Source organism: Ochlerotatus camptorhynchus, unplaced genomic scaffold (genome assembly GCF_037179485.1).
Source record: "Ochlerotatus camptorhynchus isolate MF236.1 unplaced genomic scaffold, CSIRO-AGI_Acam_v1.1 ptg000265l, whole genome shotgun sequence".
In the NCBI taxonomy this organism is placed as follows: Eukaryota; Metazoa; Arthropoda; class Insecta; order Diptera; family Culicidae; genus Ochlerotatus; species Ochlerotatus camptorhynchus.
Genome location: NW_027040755.1, coordinates 52,386 through 70,088, shown reverse-complemented (window position 1 = coordinate 70,088; position 17,703 = coordinate 52,386). Strand labels below are relative to the sequence as shown.

At 37.7% G+C, this 17,703-nt stretch overlaps 1 protein-coding gene and 1 long non-coding RNA gene across 2 annotated transcripts; both read left to right on the top strand.

Moving 5' to 3' along the window:
- Nucleotides 1-375: 375 nt before the first annotated feature.
- LOC135705307 (uncharacterized) lies at nucleotides 376-6,915 on the top strand. The gene is made up of 10 exons (XR_010517833.1): nucleotides 376-461; nucleotides 521-643; nucleotides 700-1,107; nucleotides 1,173-1,724; nucleotides 1,821-2,129; nucleotides 2,194-2,847; nucleotides 2,916-3,380; nucleotides 3,447-3,899; nucleotides 4,367-4,633; nucleotides 6,808-6,915. It is a non-coding gene; the product is annotated as an uncharacterized LOC135705307 (long non-coding RNA).
- A 662-nt stretch (nucleotides 6,916-7,577) lies between these two features.
- LOC135705351 (transcription factor E4F1-like) lies at nucleotides 7,578-10,650 on the top strand. The gene is made up of 6 exons (XM_065227045.1): nucleotides 7,578-7,661; nucleotides 8,230-8,589; nucleotides 8,657-8,953; nucleotides 9,091-9,387; nucleotides 9,634-9,909; nucleotides 9,977-10,650. The coding sequence occupies exons 1-6, from the start codon at nucleotides 7,578-7,580 to the stop codon at nucleotides 10,166-10,168; spliced, it is 1,506 nt and encodes a 501-aa protein (XP_065083117.1). The 3' UTR covers nucleotides 10,169-10,650.
- The last annotated feature ends 7,053 nt before the right edge of the window (nucleotides 10,651-17,703 follow it).

Below are 17,703 nucleotides of genomic sequence, written 5' to 3'. Positions count from 1 at the left end.
CGAACAGCTTTTTTCAGTTTTGTGGTGACAGTCGTCCATACTTTTACTGTAGGGCTTTAAAATGGATGAGTCATTATTGTTTTGAAAAGATCAAAAAGTTGCTTTTGTTTATAATCAGGTAAAAAATACAACATATTTTTTTTTTTATGTTCTGCTGTAAGTGACTGATTTCATTGATTTTATCCAAATTGTTCATGTTCAATAACCATATTAAATGTGTATCTTAAAAGAGCATTCTTCATGTGACTCCTGTTTCCAATAGGACAAAATTTAATACAGTGAAACGACCGTGTAATCAAGCCATGCTGGTCGAATGCGGAGTTTGTCTTGAGGAATACCCGGAAGGCGAGTTGGAACTGCATCGGCAGATGTGTGTGGTGCGATTGATGTTCCGGTGCGTCATTTGCGACGAAGATTACATGAGCAAGGAAGGACTGTGGAATCATCTTGACCTGCATGAGGTAAGAAGAGATCAAACATGATCAGGCGATCCACACCGAAATGTTTTCCTTGCCTAAAGATTACAGATGAAAGTAAGGAACTGCACTATCAGGAAATAAAAGCAAAACACAAGTTGCACCAATGCGAGCTCTGCAACGACCAACGTGCGTATTTGAAGAGTCACTACTGGAAGCACGTTCAAGTAAGTGATGGATTGCAATACAAATACCATAGTTCAATAAAGGGTTCGCATTACAGGACGTTCACGATGGGTTCTTCCTGCGGTGTTCTGAGTGTGGGGAAAACTTTCGATCTGAAAAGCTTAAGAATGATCATACCCAGAGCCATTGTAAGTTTAGGGATCAAACGGTAACATCGGAATTGGCTGATCGAAGGGTCAGTCGCGTAATCTTTCCTTGTGTAGTTGAAAAAACAACTTCTGATGCTGAACAATCGCGAAGAGAGCAGGGCAACAAATCAAATGAAGCAGTTGGTGTAAATTCTCGACTGGATGAGAATTCACCTGTTGATTTGAACGATGTTACCGAAACAAAGATGCTTTCTATTGATACTACTGATAATGATTTGATGCAACCTGTGCTGCCATTCATGTGTGATATTTGCGGTAATACATTTTCTTCTCACTTTAAGGTCCAGTATCATAAGGTATGTATATCATGTTTCACCGCCAAACTTCTCTATCTAGTACCTTCTTTTTTCGTCCAAAATAGAAAGCGATACACGGACGGATATATAAATGTCCTCACTGTCGGAAATTATTTAATATGGAAGATTATCACGCACACTTATTATTATGTGAAAAAAAGAAAAGATATCCATGTGAATCATGTCGTACACAATTCTCAAAGCCATTTTATCTTGCTAAACATATGAGACTGGTTCATCAAGTTACTAGAACTTTGAACAACAAGAAGCAAGATCAACCTCACACGGAGCAAATTAATAAACCAACAGAAACAATTACTAGTTCTGGTAAACAAACAGCAGATACTGGTGTGATTGAGCACTCAGCACCTGCTAATTTTAATGCAGTTCAGGATACAGATTGTAATGTAGTTGAGAAGAGCATCGCAGAGACGAGCTTGCAGCTACTTACTGAGAATTCAACAAGAAGATCATCCGCGATAAAATGTGACCACTGTGACAAAAAGTATAACAGTCGTAAAATTTTAGGTGCTCACTTCAGAAAACATCATAAGCCGATAAAGTGTAGCATCTGTGGAATCACCATTTATGGTGCGCAGAAAGTCTTATATCATAAGGTTGGTCTGCAAAAGCTAATTGCGAAGCATGGCGATGTATGAAATAATTTGCTATAATATTGTTTTTTTTTTTTTTTTTTTTTTATCGTAAATTAGTTGACTCACGAGGAGCTACCATACAATTGTGCTATATGCAAGAAAAAATTTCGCTCGAAATTGGATTTTGAGGAACATGTTAGCAATTGTGTTCCTGAACAGATTGTCTCTCCTAATTTTACTTTGAAAGACAGGAGTGACCCAAAAGTAGCGAAGGAGAAACCTTCGGGTAAGGATTGTCCCCAATGTGGAAAAAATGTGCGTGATGCTGTTGCCCTAAAACGTCATATCCAACACAGCCATGTGCCAACAACATGTAATATCTGTGGAATTAGTTTCCCCAGTTTTTTGCGGGTGCGATATCATAAGGTTTGTGGACTAAATAATGCTATTTTTTTTTTAATTTTATCTATGTGTTTATCGTTTAATACAGGCTGCAATTCACAAAATAGCGAAGCACAAATGTCCTCGTTGTTCGAAGACTTTTCTCACGGAAAAACGACTTAAGATGCATATATCCATATGTGTTGACCGGAATTGTGAGTTTTGTCTCAAAATTTTCAAACATCGATGCTCTGTCAGTCGCCATCAGAATGGAGCTTGCCGTGTCAAACGACGTTTGGAGAAGAAACAGGAGAAGCAGCGGCTTCTAATGGAGAGAATTTCACTCTTCCGTAGTTTACATTCAAACTTAAACAGTATGCATCAGAAAACAAATCGCCAAGATAAGAGCAATTTGAGGAATGTCCCAGAACAATCACTGGTAAATCCATCCATCATAGTTGATAAAGCCAGCCTTAACAAAAAGCCAAATGCTAAAGAAGTAATTTGTTCAAGTGGACAGAGCAATGCAATTGTTCCCGAAGAAAATGATTATCTAGTTAGCTCTCGAGACAGTCAATCATTTGCTGATGATACGGATAGTCATATGATCAACAAGGAATCCAGTGTGCTCTATGTTGCTTCTATGAAAGCTAAAGGTGATAGTTCAGAGAAGCCATGTATTGAAAAGCTATCAGCGCACCAATATCGGTGCCCCATCTGTGATATTATTTGGCCTAGCTATCGCAAAGCAAGGTATCATGCGGTATGTTGGTAAAATTGACGTTCTTGATTTCTGTTTGTAATACCTACTTTCTTTTTCGTTCAATTCAGCTGACGAGGCACATTACATCGAAGCTCCAATGTTCCTATTGTTTGAAGCAATTTCATTCTAAATCAATGTTAAAAATACATGCGATAAGTTGTGTACAAACGAAATATCCATGTGATTTGTGTGGTAAAAAGTATAAAAACGCGACCCGTGTCGAGGTGCATAAGATTCTAGTGCATGGAATTAACGATAACAAGCCTTTTAAATGGAAAAATCGCGATGCGAATAGTAAAGGCACTGATGACCATAACAAAAACAGTGTTGGAATGAAGCATTCTAAGCAACCGTCAGCCGATAGCAGAGGAGATCCATCGAGTGGATCATCCTGTGCACAGTGTTCTTACTGTGTGAAATATTTTCCCAGTGAAGATTTATTATCTTTTCATATTAAAAAATGTCATGTTCCATGTGCATGTAATATTTGTGGAGCTATTATTGCTAGTGTCGATAAACTAGGGTATCATAAGGTATGTTGATCAAAATTTACTTCTCTAGTTTGATATAGTTAATACAGATTTTATTCTACAACACAGGCCACGACGCATAGGAGTGCGAAACACAATTGTCCTTATTGTCCGCTTAAATTTTATCAAACCTCGCCTTATCGGTTACATATAGTCAAATGTAAGAATCGGAATTTTTCCTGTGATCTATGTGGTAGAAAGTTCCAAAGTTCTAAAACTTTTAAGTTGCATAACAAAGTGCATCATCAAGATAAGGAAGTGTTGAAGAAAGGTCAACAATGTCGTATAACTAAAACCGAAGAACGCAAGCAACAGCAAACCGAGAAGATTGCTTTCACAAAGGAAATTACAGAACAGGAAACAAAATCAAATCTAGTGGTCATTACTGACTGTTCGATTTGTGGAGAAAATTTCGCAGACCAGCACTTAGTTTCCCGACACATCGAAACAACTCATCGGATGACTATTTGCTTGATTTGTGGAATGACGTTTCCCAGTGCTGATGAGCTAATGAATCATAAGGTTTGTATGATGTTTAATGATAATTTGTAATGTATCTATTTTAGTTAACCTGCTGGAATTGTCTGAATTAAACCTTTCCTGCCCAACCCCCTATGTTTGTTGTTTAGGAGTGATAGTAATTTTGTTACCAATGCCTTGAATTTCTCCTCACAATCGCAATAGTTTTTTTTTTCTCAGAATAATCGTAGAATTAGTATTACATTCTTCTCAAACTTCGAATGAAATTCTCATGATAATTCTTCAATAAGCCAGATTCTTGAATTCTGAATAATTAATGGGTAGTTCTCAGGTTTACTTCCCTTTACGTGTTTTTCAGTTAGAAGAGCGTATCAACTGGAACGTTTATCTTATTCCTGGAATCTTAAAGAAAATTTCAAATCTATTTGTTATGTTTTTAATCTTATGTTTTCTAATAATTATATTCTAATATATATATATATATATATATTTTTTTTTATCTATTTCAGCTCAATTGTTCTCAGCATCTAGCAAAGCACATAGATTCTCAATTCGATACAGAAAAAAAATCACTACTCCAAGGTGAGAATTTATCCAGCGTGGCAAAAGAAATTCAAACTGATTCCTTGCCACAAGAAGAAAATATTGAAATCAAAATGGAAATTCAAGTAGAGGACATAATGCTGCAGACAGAGCAATACCCAGTTTCAAGCAATGATCGAGGAAAATCATTCACCACGACTTCGGCCAGCGTTAGTGAACTTGAAGTTGGCAAGGTTTGTATAAATTGAACTTTATTATTATGTGTTTTCTGAAGTGATTCACTACTTTCCGTGGGAGTACCTCGTTTGGCATAATGGCCGTTTGGAATAAATTATGAAAAGAAGGGGAAATTATCGTTTTGTCTTCTTTTGAACATATGCTCTTCTTTATTTTTTTTTGAGAACCGATAAGAATGATAAAAAATCAGTGATGTTCGATAGAGACTATACATTTTTTTCTCGTTTATGCCAAACGGCAGTTATGCGATACACAATTCACTTTTTTGCGACCAATACAGAATTTGTCTTTAAAAACTCACCTCAAATAACAGCTTGATTTGGTTAATTAAAAATCGTGAAGTCCGACGAGAAGACTCCGTGATTTAGACATTCAAGCCTGTTATTTTCAAAGTTAGTCAAGACCATCAGATAATACAATTTCTATTTTTCCGTTGCCTGTGATCTCGAAATAGCATAGACAATTTCATCACAAATTATGTGATGTTTCGAAAACCCCTCCCCTTGGCTAGTTTTTGCACCTTGCTGTTGGTGGGCGGCCTTTATAGTGGAGTGTTGGAGACGGTAGGCTTATGACCAGCGTTGCTGGCTCATGCCGCGATAGAATAGCGCCATGGGCAGGCGATGGAGATTGCTAAACTTACCCTCTCTGATGAACCACTGCATGAGAGAACCAAAGATCTAGTCTGGCAGTGATAGTATCACACTTGTTACTCCTTTTATTGAGAGCCGCGTCGTGGTACGCTTACGTACAGGCACTGACGTTGGGTGTGATACTGGCGGGTTTTGCCGCAAATCACTTATTTTAATTATTTTCATACAGATAGATTTATTTGCGTTTGCAAGGAAATATTTCAGAAAGTGCCCCACCGTGCTCCTTTTATTTGCGTGACAAGCTTTCATTGTTTGAGTGGGTTGGTTTATTTCCTTTAAATTCCGTTATAATTGCTTATCTTTTGACAGTGCCACTGAGTACTTGGCACTGATGAAGTCTGCAAGTAGTAGACGAAATACGCGTATCTGTCAAAAAGAAGCAATTCCGGAGAACTTTGAGAATAAAGCGTAATTGCTTTTGTAAACAAACACGACAATCGCCGATTTCTCGCCAATTAAGGCCTAATAAAAAAAATAACAGCACAAATAGGTAGATAAATGATTCCTCTATCATTTGGTATGGTTTGTTCGCGAGATTGAGTATCAATTTACGAGAAATCGGCGATTGACGTGTTTGTTTACAAAAGCAATTACGCCCAAATCTCAAAGTTCTCCGGAATTATAACGGAATTTAAAGGAAATAAACCAACCCACTCAAAGCTCTTCATAAAGGAATTCCGTTAAGAGTTCGACAAATTTAAAGGATCTTTCATTGTTGTTTTCATTGAAGTATTACTCAGGGAACAATGTTAAACAACATTTTTGTACATGGTATTGTAACTAATCTTATATGTGCTTCATTTGGGATAAATGTTTGAACTATGGCTCGGGATTTCCACTGTGGCGTGCTTCTATTGTGACATACCCATACGTATTTCTGTGGTGCGACATAGTGGAAGCGTGTTTACTCCAGCAGGCCTGGGTTCAATCCCAGTCGGCGCCGCCGGGATGTTCGGAACGGAAGTAAAGCTGTTGGTCCCCGGTTGATGAGTTGATGGGTCGATATGTAGGGTCCAGGTGTGGGAGCTACCTCCCTTGCGTCGGTAGCATTGGTGCTCAGCACGGAAAACAAATCAAACTTATGGGATATTTAAACCATTATTTGTTTATTTTTAAAGGAGCATGAAAAATGCTCATGATAGGTTGTGACTGAGAGTTTATAAAATTTCTCGAAGTGGGTCAACAAAAGATTGGAACCATTTTTTTCGATCAATAAATGTCACTATTAGTCACTTTATTATTGTTTAAAAGTGCATATTTGATCACCTTTTTGTTTTTTTTAAACTTAATTATAGAGATTTTTAGCCGTAGGCTAGTTCATCTCGTATCACCATTTTCGTTATTTTAGTTACTAAAGTCACTACTTTTATATTACATAAACCACTACCAGCCCTGTAGTGTATTACAGAATTTTCACACTAGATGGCGCTGATTCTAAAATAATAAAGTTGCGCTCTAGGGGTGAGACAATGTTGCGAGTTTCTGATAGCCTTATTTGCCGTTTTATTTTAATTCAGCGTTCCGTTTCGCATCGTTCCATTTCGCTTTACTCCATTCCATGTGCTAAATGACGGACGGTCTGACGATTCACGACTGCGGTTTGGATGGAAAATTTGTGTGCTGCTTGAAAGGTAAGGCACCACGTACTCCTTTTCCGAACGAATCCAAATCGAAAGCACCAATGGACCTGGTGCATATGGACGTTTGCGGTACTTCTTCTTCTTCTTTCCTTTATTTAACGTCGGTCTCTGTTCCGCAATCTAGTTCCAATCACCGACGGACATCGATTGCCATCCATTGACGACAATCGAATGTGCAGAAAGGCAGCTTCCACACCTGCGTAGGATATCGCATCCATTCAACACACATGGGCCGGGACCAACGGCTTTACTTCCCTTCCGAAGGAAGACGTGACCAAAGATTTTTATGCCTCAGAAAAATCCCACCGACCTCGGCTGGGATTGAACCCAGACCGATTGGGGTCACGCTTACCACTACACCACCGGCGCCAGCGGACGTTTGCAGGAGTCGTCGGTCAGTGGTTATCAGTATTTCATTACCATAATCGGCGACCACAGTCGCTATTGCATACTCTACCTCCTGAAAGAGAAATCGGAGGTCGCCACGAAGATCGAGGTGTATGTCGACTTTGCCAAAACGCATTTCGGTCGGAAGCCAAAAGTAATCCGCTCCAATCAGGGTGGCGAGTATAGCGGGAAGCAGTTGCGTTCCTTATACAAGCGTAAAGGGATCACACCCCAATACACCGCCAGCTACCCACAGAAAAATGGGATCGCGAAACGGAAGAACCGTTCCCTCTTCGAAATGGTACGGTATGCTGATTTCCTTGTTAAAAGGTAAATGTAATAAGGTAGGGAACGAAAAGCTATGTTTGTTTGGCCAATGTCACTGACGCTATACATATTCTTCATCTTCTTAAGTTTTGAAAGTATTCAAAAAAGAAAAACAATGCTACACGGCCAATCATACCAACTCAGCGTCTGGGATTAATTTACTCAGAGAATTTTTTTTCCATACGCAATTTACTCAGATAAGGAATAAACTGCAGTTACTCACAAGCTATCAGTAACTGCAGTTTATTCCAAATCTGAGTAAATTTCGTATGGAAAGAAAATTCTCTGAGTAAATTAATCCCAGTCGCTGAGTTGGTATGATTGGCCGTGTAGGATTAGCAGGGTAAGGTAGGCCAAGATGGGTCAGCTAGTACATGTATTAATTTATTTGTTTGTCAAAATCAATAGGTTCAATAGAACCTCAATGGTGGTTTGCTTTTCCAAACCAGCATTAGGGATATTGAGCCTGTTGATTTAATCGATTAAAAAATAAATCTTGCCTCACCCTACCCTATTTTTTTTTAACTAAAATCAAAATAATTTTAACTTCTAGGAATTTATTTATTTATTCATTGTTACATGCAGATGAAATGTCATTCGAAAGCCAAATATACGTGTCCTACTTGTGGAAAAACAACTAACTACATACGAAGCTATAAATCTCACATGTCAAATTGTAAGGGAATCCCAACGATAATCAATATAAATAAAACCATGCTCTTGCCACATGATGACCACGGACAAGACCAAAGACAATCAACGGTTAATCCATCCACCATACTTGATGGTGCTGCCTTGAAGAAAAACGCAAATAACCACGAAGCAGTTTGTTCGATTGCAAAGAGTGATACTCAAGCCGGTGCAAAAGAGATTACTGAAAAGCAATATTTTTGTACCATCTGTAGAATTAGTTTTTCTACTAAAGAACAAGGCAAATATCATAAGGTTCGTTAGTTGAAATATTCACTCTAGTTTTCACCTTATAATACTGTTTTTCTCTTCGTTTTTTCAGCTCAAATATCACACGAAAGGGAAACACCAATGTCCCCACTGTTTGAAGAAATATCACCGAACCGGAGATTTAAAAAAACATGTTCCAGTTTGTGCGGGTAGAAAATCTGCCTGTGATTTGTGTGGTAAAAAAGTCAAAAACCTGAGTATGGTCAAACAGCACATGAAACGAATCCATCATGTTGACAACAGCCGTAGAAAAAAATCGGATATCGAAGTAACGAATAGCACTGAGGAACAAAAGCCAGGCAGAGTTGAGACGAAAGATTACAGTGGAGAGAATTCATCTTTAAATAAGGTAACGGAGATGTCGAAAAACCGTCCAGTGGAACATCTTGTGTCAAATGTTCTTACTGTGAAAAAATGTTTTCGAAAGAAAAGTCTCTATCTCGTCACATTGAACTCGGCCACATACCATTGTTTTGTCTATTTCAGCTCACTTATCCTCGGCAGCAGCTGGCAAAGCACGTTGATTCTCAATCTGATACAGAAGGAATCTCATTGCTCCAAGGTGAGCACTCACCCAGCGGATCATGTATGGCTGTCCATGGTGCCAAAGAAGTTCAAACTAATTTCATGAATTTGCCAGAAGAAGACTATATTGATCTTAAAATGGAAATCCAAGCGGAGGACACAATGCTACAGGAACAGGAAAACCAAGTACCAAATAATAACCGAGAGAAATCATCAACCACAACTTCGGACAGTGTTAGTCAGCTTGAACCTTGCAAGGTTTGTGTAGTTTTACCAGACATAACACATTGAATATTTCTCAGTTTAAAACACTACTGCCATCTGATGAGTACACTGTGACTGGTAGTACGCTCAACAGATTGCGATAGTGTATAAACGTCAAACGCAAGGCAAATAAATCAAGATAATCATATCAGTCATTCACTTCGCTTGGTTTTTTATGCAACTAGCGAACATAGCACAACATATTTAAGTTTTAACATATTATTGCCATTTCACATGCAGCAGCCGGATGACGGTAAATCAAAGGTCGTTGCATCTGAGGATACAGATCATGTAACTGGAATCGCCATCAAAGTGGAATGCCCAGGAGATGAAGAAGAAGAGGAGACCTTAATCGTTCCACAAAGTACAATGGAACCAATGGACCTTATACTTCATGGAACTGATGATCAGGAGAAGGCAAAATGCAGCAACAAGTATTCCCATCCTTCCTCAGAACTGTTATGTACCAAATGCGATGTCAAGTTTACTTCACGCCATCAGTTAAATTGTCATATGGTGCGCACAGCGATAACAATGTAATCAGTAATGTTAATAATGAACGGTCCTTTTTACCAACTTGCAGAAAAAGATACACACTGAACCTCGTTTAAAGTGCCCAGAATGCGAAAAATCGTTCAACAATCAACGCGTCCTTCGGAATCATATGGAGGTCCACTTAAAGGCCGCCAAGAAGGAACTTGGTGGCAAGAATCACTCGTCGGATGGTTCCGAACTTCGCAGATCAAAGAGGACGAGGGTGATAAAGAAAAAATGATTTGGTAAGAAAACTCCAGTTTTAAATGCACATTTTGCCAGTCGGGACAGACAGCAGACGTTTGACCAGTGCTTCAAATTGTCAGTCGTGGTGTAACAAACAACCACATATTTCGCCATATTATTATATTTTCGGAATATAATAGGTGGGTATAATGACGCAGCTCGCACTCGGATTTTTCTGTCATACCTACCACGAGCAACTATAAGCTTGTTCGACTTGCTTTGCAATTTTCTTTATTTTTGCGGTGAAAAGCCTATAAAAAATTCAAATTACATGTAGATTAATTTTCTATTGTTCCCGTGGTCATACGTCAACATCTCGACCGAGTTCGACCAGTTAGAATTTACTCACACTAAATAGTGCGAGCTGTTTCAACCATATCACATTCGGTTATATTTTGGCTGAATGGACACCGGCACAAGTAACTCGAAGTAGGTTGGGTCGGCTGAATGAACGAGCGCTCTTTATACAAAGCTAATATTAATATTCTCTTTATATGAATTAATTAATAATTATGTTGGTTACTATAATACAACAAATGTATTAATAAATCTTTATTCAGTTTGTACGTATTGTGAAAATTCTTCCATACATGTGATACAGTTCAAAAACTAGTTTATTGCTTTGATTGTTAAATACCTAATACATTAAAATCTTGTAAGGAAAATGACGGATTCGGAAATACCTTCACCTAAACTGTACCACACAGAGTACGGTGGCTCTGTTCGAATAAAACCTCAGACCATTCAAATCGAAACATCCAAATCGCCTTTTCGAATGATAGCTGCAACTGGATGACGGTTGTTTTTAAATCAGATGATTTTCCTCTCGAATACAGGATGAACATTGTTATGAGAAGGAATAGGGCCTTCAGTTGGAATGCATAATGCTCTCTTCAGAATGATAGTCATCTTAAATTGAAAGGCATTTGGTATTGCCCGCATAAACAATAACCATGAGATGCGCCTAACCACCAATTCGGGATATAATTCTAACTTTATGTGGTACGGTCGTACAATCTATGATATCGTTAGTGTATGGCACCCGTTTATTAGATTGTGCTACATTTCCCCGAATGTCGTTTCCCCGAATGTCACTTCCCCGAACGCCATTTCCCCGAATGTGCCATTTCCCCGAATGCCATATCCCCGAAAAAAAAAATTAGGAAATTTCCAACCGTTATTGCTGGCAATTTTCTTACTATATTTTGAGCACAGTGAGCAGATTGCAAACCAGATTAAATTTCAAGCCATGCAAATGGAAGGTTTATGAGATTAACCCAACTACCAATTAATTTGCTTCGAGTAGCTAGAAACGCATTGCCAAAGCACATGATGCTCAACTATGCCCCTCTTTTCCCTATATTAATGTATTGAGCCGTTAAAACCATTTTCATTTTTATATATAGAATAATAATCCAAAACCAAAAAGGCAGACCAAAACCAAAGAGCACAAACAATTTGGCAAAATATCGTCGGTTTGACAAATTGGTTATACATTTTAAGGAGATTTTGCCTTCTTTTATTTACGAGCAATTCTTTCGAGAACTTTGGAAAAAACATGAGAGATCGATGGTTTGACAAAATGGTAAAATATTTTTAATCCTACTTTTTTACATAAGCAGTTCTTTCGGGAAATTTAGCAAAACTTGTTTCGGAAATTATTGCAATCAAATTTCAACAGGTGACAGTAATAAACAGAAGTTATGGCGATTTGTTTTGTACGCATACAACCGGAAAATGTTTATTTTATTAAATTAGAGCCTTTTTCTTGGCCCTTTCAAAAAAAATATTGGTACAGAAGGTGGCTTATATTATGGCGCAACACCCCTACCAAGTATTTTTTCTCGTTTCGCCTCAACAAACGAAAATTTAATAAAAATGTTGAAATCTGCATACATTATTTTTCGGTTTAACTTTTCGTCCATAGAAGGTCCCTGTCCAAGGATGAGAGGCTTGATGATGATTTGTCAAGCAAGTGTCGCTATGTTTTTTATGCAATTTGTTAAAATTTTAGTTTTTTTCAGCTCATTGATTTGAACGGTTCAAGCGAGTTAATTTCACGGAGCCGGAAATTGTAGTTTTATCATAATTTTAATATTAGCATAAAATAAAATAGTAATTTTAAATTCGCTTTTGTAATGCTAAAGTAAATAGTTTGCTTTGAGTGTAAAGTTAATTTATAAGAAAGTTCTAACAGTTTTTTTGCACTTCGAAACTTGACGGGTCATACCTCTAACATAGTAGCAGTGACAGTGTCGCATGTCCTAACAACAACTGCCTGCGACTAGTGTTCGAGGGGCCGACAGGGCTGAATAAGGGTCAATACTAGCAAAACTATAACACTAACATGACCCCGAAACTAACGTTCATCCATTGCACAGACAAACAGACATAACACATTGAATATTTCTCATTGTAAAACATCGTCGCTAAAACATTACCGCCACCTGTTGAGTACACTGTGGTGGGTAGTACGCTGCACAGATGGCGGTAGTGTGTAAACGTCAAACGCAAGGGAATTTTCTATGCGCGCCACAGGTGGTAGTACTACCAACTGAGATACTTTCAAATTGACCGTTAAATGCTTGTTCGATGAACAACTTATGAGTGTTATGTCTGTTTGTCTGTGGTTATAATGTAGTTGTACTTTCCTACACTCAAAGATAAATTAAATCAAAAAAGCTTAAAAAGTATGCAGATTCCCGCTTCACCTTATTGAGTCCGAGCCATGATTACTTCGGCAGTAGTCATGCATGATTTAAATCGAAATAATCTTTCCAGCATTAAATTTTATTCTTTTTCAATACTGATATATAGTCAAAAAAGATTAAAATTCAATCAAAAATGATTAAAATTTATTCAAAAAAGATAATCTACAATCTTATCAATCATGATTAAACTGGGATTAATATAAGATGCTTATTTTTTAGAAAGAGAGGATAAATTTTTAATCATTCGATATGATTAAACTGAGTTTAATGTCAAATTGATTAAATTTCAAGCAAAATGAGAATAGTTCAATTTATCAGTGTAATAACCCAATTATCACAGACAAACAGACATAACACTCGCATTTTGTTCATCGAACACGCATTTGACGATCAATTTGAGCGCACGGTCGGTTCCCTTGCGTTTGACGTCTGCGCACTAGCGCCATCTGTTCAGCGTACTATCCGTCACCTGATACTCAACAGATGGCGGTAGTGTTTTAGGGACTACTGTGTGTGTGTGTGTGTGTGTGGGGGGGGGGGGGTAACCAATACTAATAACTTTCTCTCTGTTCTTTTATTCGTTTTCTATATCCCTTCACCATCACCCCATATCCCATCATTTTGACGAGAGATGAGTTACTTGCATGGTGCACGCCCAAGTCGTACTACAGGATAATATGTCGAGCGTGGTTATATCACAAAAACCACGCAGGAACGGAAATCGATGGAGCTGAGGAATAATGAGGTAAATTCTACACAGTATTTTAAAGGAGCCAACTCTAAGCAGGTTATAATAGCAATTAATAATTAAACAACCATAAAAAGGTAAGAATGAATTTATTTATTTTAAATACAGTAATGACCCGATTTTGTCAGCCCCTCCGCGCTTCAGACTTTTTTCTTTAAATAATTTCACATAATCATTTTTTTTTTTTTGTAGTGATCCAGTGGCAGCACTTGCTTAAACTCTACACTGGACCCCTTTTATTGATAAATTTTGCTTCTATGAGCCTCTATTTTAAATCAACACACAAACGTTCCTAGGCTATGGTGCCCATTTGGTCACTGTTGTTTTTGTGCTGATCCAAATAGTTTTGATAATATAATTGCGCATTCTTTTTTTTTAAGGTTGATTTTTGTCCCAGTCTTGTCTTCTGTCGTCACTTATTTTGTCATTTTGTCTTGTGTATTAACCCCCACTTGTCTTGTTTATTGTGTCAACTTGTGTCTATTGTCCTTCCCCATTTGTTTTTCGTTCTGTTACTCTGTCATGACTAATTTCATTGATATATAAAAATAGTAATATCAATTACAGGATAATATGGTTGTTTCTCGATTACTTTTTCAAAGGGAAGCACCAGCTCCTGAAAACAATGCATCCGATCGTCGATCCGGCGCTACCGGCAGCTCGCGCACGCCTGCCAACACCACTACCAGGTAGAGGAAAATTTCCCTATCTGATGATAGTGCTAGCATGCGTGGGCGAGCCACCAGCTACGCCAAATCGACGACCAAACGCACCGCCCACAAAAGCCGATACGCTCCCTTGAAAAAGTTATCGAGATTTCTACTAATTAATGAATTATAGACAATTACCTCTCATGATCCTTGGCTCCACTATGATTTAACTTACCACTTTTTGATTATTTATCAAATACCTCACCGAGTATATAACGCCCATAACGCCCCGATGCCTTGTTGATTTCTGGTCTCATTTGGATTGGTCCTGAATTTGTTTGACATCCTGTTCGAAGTAATTCTTTGAGTTCCAGCTTGTTCGTGTCTCACGTCATATGATTCGCCATTCATAAAGATAATGGGTTAAAAGGGAGTAAAACATACATAAAGGTAGATTAGTATTAGGTGTACTTGATCCAAACAATAGAAAGAAGTATAGATGACTTAGTAGAAAAATAAAACTAATATATAACTAAAAGTGCAATGGATAAGTGTTAATTCCGGGATTATTTTAGTGTTAGTAGTTATGTTAGTTTTGATCCGTATTCAGCCCTGCCGGCCCCTCCAGCACTATTTGCAGCAATTGTGATAAGATTATGCGACACTGCTACTACTACTATGTTAGATGTATGACTTGTCAATTTTCGCAACGCAATGTCTTTCAATAAATCACTCAATCACTTTGATGTCTGAAAATTTGCTCAAAAGGGTTTTGTTGACACATCATACCTTACCTAAAGCACAACAATCCTAATTCTTATTTCAAACCCATCAACATATTTAACACATCTTTCCTAAAACTTTACTTGTTCGTAAGCGTCTGGTTGAAGATATGACTTTCGCTATTAACATTGCCTGTAATTAACAAATACACTAAATAGGAAGATTTATTATACAACTTCAAAGGCTAGTCGCCTCCCTAAGCGGACCCCCCGCGTCCTATCTCTTATGTTAATTAACTTTCTGAATTCTCTAATTGAAGTTTATTTAATAAATAACTGAAATCTCTAATCTACCTACACAATCATAACCCATGCTTTTAAACTTAAATTTAACGTGTTTCAAGTACTTCTGGCTTTGACATATATTAATTATATCTTTGTTCGTCCCAGGTGACACCTTCAAGTGACTAAAATGCTTCACTTTGAAGTAAGTTTCCAAGCTAATTTTAAATTGTATATTGTATAGGATAAATGTTCCAACTGCGCTCTCACGTTTCCACTATGTCGCACCACAAAAATACATATGGGTATGTCACAATAAAAGCACACCACAGTGGAAATCCTGAGTCACAGTTCAAACACTTATCCCAAATCAAAATGAAGCACATATAAGATTAGTTACAATACCATGTACAAAAATGGTGTTTAACATTGTTTCCTGAGTAATACTTCAATGATAACAACAATGAAAGCTTGTCACGCATATAGAAGGAGCACCGATAGGCACTTTCTGAAATATTTCAATAGTATAATTCCCTTGCAAACCCAAATAAATCTATCTGCGTAAAAAATAAATAAATTAAGAGTGATTTGCGGCAAAACCCGCCAGTATCACACCCAACGTCAGTGCCTATACATAAGCGTACTACGACGCGGCTCTCAATCGAAGGAGTAACAAGTGTGATACTATCACTGCTAGACTAGATCTTTGGTTCTCTCATGCAGTGGTTTATCAGAGAGGGGAAGCTTAGTAATCCCCATTACCTGCCCATGACGCCATTCTATCGCGGCATGAGCCAGCAACGCCGGCCATAAACCTACCGTCTCCAACACTCCACTAAAAAGCATGAAATTAAGCCCGCCCACCAACATCAAGGTGCAAAAACTAGCTAAGGGGAGGGTTAAATAATTTCACATAATCATAAATCTAAATTTTTCTCATTCATCGTTAAGAGGGATATTTAAAGTATACTTTGGTGCAATAGGTTCAAGAAGATTACTGAAAAAGGGCATGGGTTTTGTAGAATATTGGAAAACATTTTCAAAAAAGGGGACTGACAAAATCGGGACATTACTGTATTCCATTTTCATTTACATGATTTATCACATATTTTCGGAGAGCTTCGAGGTTGAAGCGTAGTTGCTTTTGTAGATAGGTATGTCATTTGCCGGTTTCTCGCGGATTGGGTCTCAGTCTGGAAAAACTAATAACACAAACAGGTAGAGGAATAGTTCCTCTATGATTTGGTATAGTTTGTTTGCAGGATTGTTCTTTTGTTCGTGGGAGACCGGCGATTGACGTGTTTGTTTGCAGGGGCGATTGCGCCCAGATCTCGGGGTTCTCCGGATTTATGGTCGTAATCTAATACACACAGTTGATCACAATACGAGCCTAAAAGCTGCAGTGACCTAGTGAGCACCATAGCTCGAGTCGTCTGAAAGTATTGTGTATCGCATGGAGAGCCCAACCGAGATGCTAGCCTATTAAGACTGCAGTTGGTCAACTCTCGAAAAAAAAAAAAACTTTTCGTTCATAGAAGGTGGTGCTATGCTGGCAGTAGTTGTGAGTGTAAATTCCTCGATTCATTTGTCAAATCAGTTTTGCCAAATTCCTCGATTTGAATTTATAAAAGAAAAAATCTCGTAAAACTATGTTATCAATTTTCGACCTCACATATTGTCTAAGTTCTCGGAAGACTGCTCGTTTATAAAAAAGGGAAAAATTTCCTCAAAATACATTACCAATTTTTCAAACCGTCAATCTCACAAGTTTTGAGAAAGTTTTCGAAAAAAAAAAATTATAAAAGAAGGATAAAATACGTCTACGGCTGAAAATCTCCTTAATAAATTTAAAAAGAAGGGAAAATATCCTAACAATATATTACTAATCTGTCAAATCATCGATATTAGTTTTGCCAAAGTTCTCGAAAGAACTGCTCATGTATAAAATAAGGGAAAATGTCCTAAAAATATGTTACCAATTTTTAAACTTCCACTTCTGGTACTGCCGCCGCCTCACTAAAACCAGCAATCAATACGAAACTAACGATTTTAAATTGGCTCACTACTTGACTAGCCTATTGGTCCCAAGCAAACGATTAACGTATCCCATTCTAGTCGAAATTCTAGTACTACGCAATGTTTGTTTTGATTTGCTATGAAAGTTTGACAGATAAAATGAGGGGTTATTGGTTTTTCTTATGTTTCGAGGGGTGAATCGATTAGCTTGGGACCGAAGATAGTACCAGAGCTGAGCCAAAAAGTTGAGCACGTTATTTCGGGACCTTCTAGTCTTAGAGTTACCTCTATGCTAAAACTCTCGCCCCATTGATTTACTTTGAACAGAGATTTTCCCTTCTTTTAATCATGAGCTGTTCTTTTAAGGTTAATTGTTGCAATATTCAAAGATGTCTTCTTAA

What these genes read in the sequence shown, in the direction of transcription:
- LOC135705351 (XM_065227045.1), top strand. Translation starts at nt 7,578, where the DNA reads ATGGGATCGCGAAACGGAAGAACCGTTCCCTCTTCGAAATGGTACGGT. An exon ending in AACAAGGCAAATATCATAAG is followed by an intron (nt 8,590 to 8,656) that starts GTTCGTTAGTTG and finishes TCGTTTTTTCAG; the next exon opens with CTCAAATATCACACGAAAGG. An exon ending in GTCAGCTTGAACCTTGCAAG is followed by an intron (nt 9,388 to 9,633) that starts GTTTGTGTAGTT and finishes TTTCACATGCAG; the next exon opens with CAGCCGGATGACGGTAAATC.